The 6,140-nt window shown below is 49.8% G+C and overlaps 1 protein-coding gene across 1 annotated transcript; it reads right to left on the reverse strand.

The window, feature by feature from the left end:
• Nucleotides 1-2,092: 2,092 nt before the first annotated feature.
• LOC125635517 (uncharacterized) lies at nucleotides 2,093-6,140 on the reverse strand. The gene is made up of 2 exons (XM_048847278.2): nucleotides 5,794-6,140; nucleotides 2,093-3,875 (listed from the first exon to the last, which is right to left on the reverse strand). Exons 1-2 carry the CDS (start codon nucleotides 6,104-6,106, stop codon nucleotides 3,256-3,258), a joined length of 933 nt encoding a protein of 310 aa, XP_048703235.2. The 5' UTR covers nucleotides 6,107-6,140; the 3' UTR covers nucleotides 2,093-3,255.

Below are 6,140 nucleotides of genomic sequence, written 5' to 3' on the forward strand. Positions count from 1 at the left end.
TGTGAATCACACCATTTGTTCTGTCCTGTACTTGGTTATCTTTTCATTAAAATAATTTAATGTAGAAAAACACCTTGCAAGTGGAGGACTGGGTGTATTATATTCAATAGCATATTATATGAAACAGTATTTTTCCATTGATCCAAATAACTGCAGTGATGGCTTGAATAATACTTATGAAAAATACTATTTATTTCAACTGCTTAGGTGTTTTGTCAACTATTGATCCTAGTACTAGCTCTTTATGGATATTCAGTAACTTTGGAACAAATGCATAAGAAAGCTGCACAATTTTGGACATAACCTAGGACCTACATTATACTGAAGGTCTGTGTTACATCTCCTTTTTAGATATAAAATATATTCCTTTAATAACATTGGGTGAGATTTTTATTCAGTTACTGACATGAATCCAGAGTAACTCCACTGAAAACAGTAGGTATTCCAGATTCACACCGGTGTAAAAGGGAGTAGAATCCGACCCGTGCATAATAACTGGTGTAATTATAACCTTGGAATAAGTGGGTATTAATTATCTGAAAGGATGCTTTAATTTATTACCTTTATCTTTTTCAGAGACATTTGTTGAATCAATAGTACGAATGGGTGAAGTTATTAAACTCAATTTTGCTTCCATGTATATCCTTTATTTCTGATGAAAATACCATTGCTGTGATCTCTGGGAAGGATGGTGGAGTCCTATTAGGCTGCCGCTTCTTACCAGAGTAATTCCATAGTAATAAATGCTGTATTTTGCGTAGGTATTAAATTAACAATTGAAAAGCTGAGATATTCCCCACGCTGACTTCTCCCCCTGAATAGATCATCCGTCGCGGTAAATATATAGCTATAACATAGTTGCCCAGTATCAAATTATCCTTATAAATAAAGGCATCGTCACTTCTGTAGGTTTAACACCCGTCGCCAAATCTCTTTAGATATGGGGGGGATTTGAGGGTTCAAAAAAATTCCTTAATTTATTCAACCAAATATATAGACAGAGAATGAAACAAGAGGGTTGCCCGCTGAAGCGCCAGCCATATTTTTGAGCCCCACAATTGAACTGTGAACGCAGAGAGAGAGAGAAAAAAAACTTTTGGTGCAGTGTAAAGAAACAAGGAAGGTACAATCAACAGAACGGGCTCGTAGGCGTTATGTTTAATAATATCTAAACGACTATTTACAGTGTAGTCTTGTTTCGTTCTTGGATCGTAGTTTATTCCCATTGTCATGATCTGAGAGATAGGCCTTCCAGGACTTGGCGTCTGTGAGAGAATTCAAGATTGGCAATGCAGTTTGACGGGTCAAACAATGTTCCCATTTTATTAAGACAAAACATGGCTTAGCTCCATAGCCACTAAGCAAAGCTGTGATCCTACAGTCAAATTCATTTGATCAAATGTTTACTTAGCAACTTCTCTGGAGCTGCATTAAACCAAACGATATTCCTTTTAATAGAATTTCTTGCTTTGGAAAAAAAAAAAAAAAGTTCCACACGAGACTGTCTTCCAATTACAATCTTAACCCTCCCTTCTTTCTTGCGTCAAGTTCTTTCATCACAAACCACTGCATACATTTCACACTCGGGCTGGTGCACGTAATTGCGCAGACACTTATCTCCTGCATTTACTAACCGACCGGAGAGGAGTCAACAGAAAAAGGAAGAAAAGACGGCGCTTTGCTTAAAAACAAAAAACAAACAAACAAACAAAAACAAAAACAAAAGTTTTCTCCTGCACTTCATTTGTCAACAGCCGCACCATCACGATGCACTTGTCAATTTCACCCAGCTGTTTCCCTCTTATCTTTGAATGTTCATTTCAACAGGTTTGGAAAATTGTTTTTCTGGGTTTTAAACATTTTCCTTTCCGTGCTCTATTTGCCATAATTGAGCACATATTTCAGGTCTTTGCCTGGCTGAGGGTCGTAACTAAAATATAGATCTAATCACAGTTGCCTTCTAATTTCCCCAATAATTTTATTTAAAAGTTCAATTATCAAATCATACAGTCTTTATAAAGGACAAAGTCCTGAATCACTGATGGCATTTAGTGCAGAGGAAAAAGTGAATTTTAATAATACCACAAACGTATTTCCTCAAACCTTTATTTAAAAAAACCTATCAGACATGTGCTAAGAACTATTATTTTTACAGTGCTTAACATTAACTGTATTGAAGAGGCATGCAGTTTATGTTTCTGACAGAAAAGATTTATTTTCCACCCTTGTATATTGTAGAAGCTTGAGACCAATATATGAGAATTCGGTTTAGAAATCTATAAAAAATATTGTTTCATTATTCTAGTATAGCAGATAAAAATGTCCCACATTTCTGAGGGCTTAATACAAAAAATGTGACAGGGAGCTTGATTTTTCTTGGAGACGCTGGAAGAGCCAGTTTAAAACCCCAAGAACCAGATTTTAGTCAAAATGTCAACAACTTAATAGTGTCAGGAAATACCTAGCTTTGGAGAATGTACAGTCGTAGAATTCTCAGGTATTAACCAGGCCTAATACTTTAGTACAGGCGGGCTCAGAGATTATTGTACTCACAGCCTCAAACACATGAGAGAGAGATTCAGTGTGATACAGGACATAGCATCTGCTACTGAGACATATGGATATAGATAGGTATAGATATATAGCAAATGAATGGCCTCCAGAATTCATGTCCCATTTTCTTTGGTTCTCAACAACTGTATCTCTACTAACAAGAAAAATTGGAATTGTAAAAAAGACCTTTGTAAAAATACCCTTTAAGCGTTGACAATATTTTAGAGACACATTATCCTTTCAACTGAAAGAGAAAGCCAGCGTGTGATCAAACACAGCTAATTGTTGCTTGGATTTATATTTTTATTGGTATAGTTTGGTGAGTGTTTGTCTATCTTTGGGTAACATTTGAAGGACAGCGTTTCTCTTTTATGAAGTGTTGACAGAGCAAGGTGGGTCTCCACCCCCTTCGCAGATGCACAGTGTGTGAGAAAGGTGCCTACGGGGAGAGTGCCGAGTTCCAAGTTAAATGGATCCCTGGTTAAAAGCAGTAGCTTTGCCCGGGACTTTGTTTTTGTCGCGTCTTTGTAATAAGTTACGGGTTGAAACAAATGCAGGAAGACACACCAGAGAGCGGGGTGAAGGGATCCTACGGACATGCTGTGCATATAGATAATACTGGCAGAAGATGCAGACCTATAACTGGAACAAGGCCGTTCGGCTGCAGGTGCAGGGGGGGGGGGGCCGCAGGAGGACGGGAGGTTATACATCCCCATCCACAAGGCTGAAATATTTGCCCGGATTTGGGAAACACAGGTAAGGGGCGGCGCTGCCCGGATAGAGCAGGGGGAAGGACAGCGGCAGCAAACAACGACGGAGGAAAGTGCTGCCTTTGGACAGGGCGGGGAAGGCGAGCGAAGCCGCAGCTGCCGTCCCCTGGGATAGCAGTTCCCCAGGCGGCTCTGCCTGGCCCGGAGCGGGGCCCTCCAGGTCCGCAGACATTTGTCTCTTGAGCTTATTCCTGCGGTTCTGGAACCAGATCTTCACCTGGGTCTCGGAGAGCTGCAGGGCGCTGGCCAGGCCGGCTCGCTCGGCGCTGCTCAGGTAGCGCTTCCTGCCGAAGGCGGACTCCAGCTGGAAGACCTGGCTCTTGGAGAAGATGGTGCGGGTCTTCTTCTTGCTGGCCCCCGCCAGTACCTTGCTGCTTTTCTTGCTGCAGCCCCCGTGGGCCCCGGCTGCTCCTCCTTCCCGGGGCGAGGCGTCGGGGCTGCGGGGCAAGCCCTCGGGCAGCGGGGAGCCCGCGCCTCCTCCCCCTGTTTCACCGCCGGGCCCGAGGCCCCGTCCTGCCGCCCCGTCCGCTGCCATCCGGCCCGTCTCCTTTCCTGCAGTGGCAAAGCACAGCGTCAACCCCCCCGGCCGCGGCAAGAGCCCGCGTCCCGCACCGCCGCGCGTCCGGCTGGGAGCCCGATGGGCAGCGGGGGGGCCGGGAACTGCTGAGGGCGAGTCTAGCAGTCCGGGGTGTCTAGCAGCAACCCCCCGGGGGACCCCCCGGGAAGGAGAGAGGGCGAAGAGCTTCCGATAACGGATCCAGCGGCACTTCAAGGGATGGGGAGCCGTAGGAGAGAAATTAGGTGCCCGAAGGTTCAGGACAGGGCCAGAAGGCGGCGGGAGTGGGGTAGGGTACCCGGTATAAACAGCCTGAGAGACTTGGGGGACGGGGGGGGGGCGGGGAGGGATAGTTATCTATCCCCCATTCATCACCATGGCAAAGTGTAACAGGAGAACCGTGTGTGTGCAGCGGGAGTGAGGTATCTATGCAGCCACCCAGCCCACACTCATCCCCATGGGATCCAAGCCCCTGGCTCTACCTGAATGCACCGTGCAATATGAATGCTGTGTGGTGGGGGCGAGCGTACAGTGTGTGTGCAGTGTATTTGTGTAGGTGAGTGTGTGCCGTGTGGATAATGCAGTCGGTGTGGGTATACAGTATGTCTGTGTGTATAGGTGTGGTATGCAAGAAGAGTGTGAAGGGATGATGTGTGCGCAGTTTGTGTAGGGGTGGCATGCAGAGGCAGTAGGTGTGTGTGCATTGTGTGGCAGTGTGCAGAGGTGTGTGCCGCAGGTGGGAGTGTGTGTTCAGGGATGTGGATGCAGTAGGTGAGGGGTGTGCAGTGTGTGTGAAGGTGAGGGGGTGCAGTGTATGCAGTAGGAGTGCAATGGATATGTAGGGATGTGTGTGGTAGGCAGGGGCATGCAATGTGGGGGTGCCGTATGGGTGTGTGCAGTAGGTGGGGTGGGGTGCAGTATGTGTGTGGGGGTGCAGTATATGGTGGTGTGTGCGCAGTATGTGGGGTGGAGGTGCAGTGTGTTTGGTTGTGCAGTGTGTGGTGCTGTGTGCAGACGGTGGGGTGGAGGTGCAGTGTGTGTTTGTGTGTGGTGCTGTGTGCAGACAGTGGGGTGGGGACGCAGTGTGTTTGTGTGTGGTGCTGTGTGCAGACAGTGGGGTGGGGACGCAGTGTGTTTGTGTGTGGTGCTGTGTGCAGACGGTGGGGTAGGGACGCAGTGTGTTTGTGTGTATTGCTGTGTGCAGACAGTGGGGTGGGGACGCAGTGTGTTTGTGTGTGGTGCTGTGTGCAGACGGTGGGGTGGGGGCGCAGTGTGTTTGTGTGTGGTGCTGTGTGTAGACGGTGGGGTGGGGGCGCAGTGTGTTTGTGTGTGGTGCTGTGTGCAGATGGTGGGGTGGAGGCGCAGTGTGTTTGTGTGTATTGCCGTGTGCAGAGGGTGGGGTGGGGGCGCAGTGTGTTTTTGTGTGGTGCTGTGTGTAGACGGTGGGGTAGGGGCGCAGTGTGTTTGTGTGTGGTGCTGTGTGCAGACGGTGGGGTAGGGGCGCAGTGTGTTTGTGTGTGGTGCTGTGTGCAGACGGTGGGGTAGGGGCGCAGTGTGTTTGTGTGTGGTGCTGTGTGCAGACGGTGGGGTAGGGGCGCAGTGTGTTTGTGTGTGGTGCTGTGTGCAGACGGTGGGGTAGGGGCGCAGTGTGTTTGTGTATTGCTGTGTGCAGACAGTGGGGTGGAGGCGCAGTGTGTTTGTGTGTGGTGCTGTGTGCAGACAGTGGGGTGGGGGCGCAGTGTGTTTGTGTGTGGTGCTGTGTGCAGACGGTGGGGTGGGGACGCAGTGTGTTTGTGTGTGGTGCTGTGTGCAGACGGTGGGGTGGAGGCGCAGTGTGTGTGTGTGTGTGTGTGCGCGCGCGCCGTGTCTAGTTGTGCATGTCAAAGATACAGCCAGCGGCTCCCGTCTCTCTACCCGGGTTTCTGTAGCGTGCTCTGGGCTGCTGTCCCAAAGGCCCCTCCTCCTGCCCCTCCGGGTCCAGCCGGCAGCAGCGGGCTCTGCCCGGGTCCCGCCGCAGCCTGGGGCTCCTGGCCGAGTCCGCGCCGCCCCGAGACTTGCGCTTCAAGATGCCGTCAATGGTGAACGCCAGGCGGGCGCGGGGCGGCTCCGCGCCCGGGCTCAGGCTCCGGCGGCTCTCGCAGCCCAGCGGCAGCCCGGCCATGAGGGGCGCGCGGTTGCCCGGCTCCTGCCGGCCTCTGCGCCTCCGACTCCCCGCCGGCTGCACCATCCCGCGGGCCTGGCCGGAGCCGCGGCGGCGCTGA

The sequence above is a fragment of the Caretta caretta genome, chromosome 4 (assembly GCF_965140235.1).
Source record: "Caretta caretta isolate rCarCar2 chromosome 4, rCarCar1.hap1, whole genome shotgun sequence".
In the NCBI taxonomy this organism is placed as follows: domain Eukaryota; kingdom Metazoa; phylum Chordata; order Testudines; family Cheloniidae; genus Caretta; species Caretta caretta.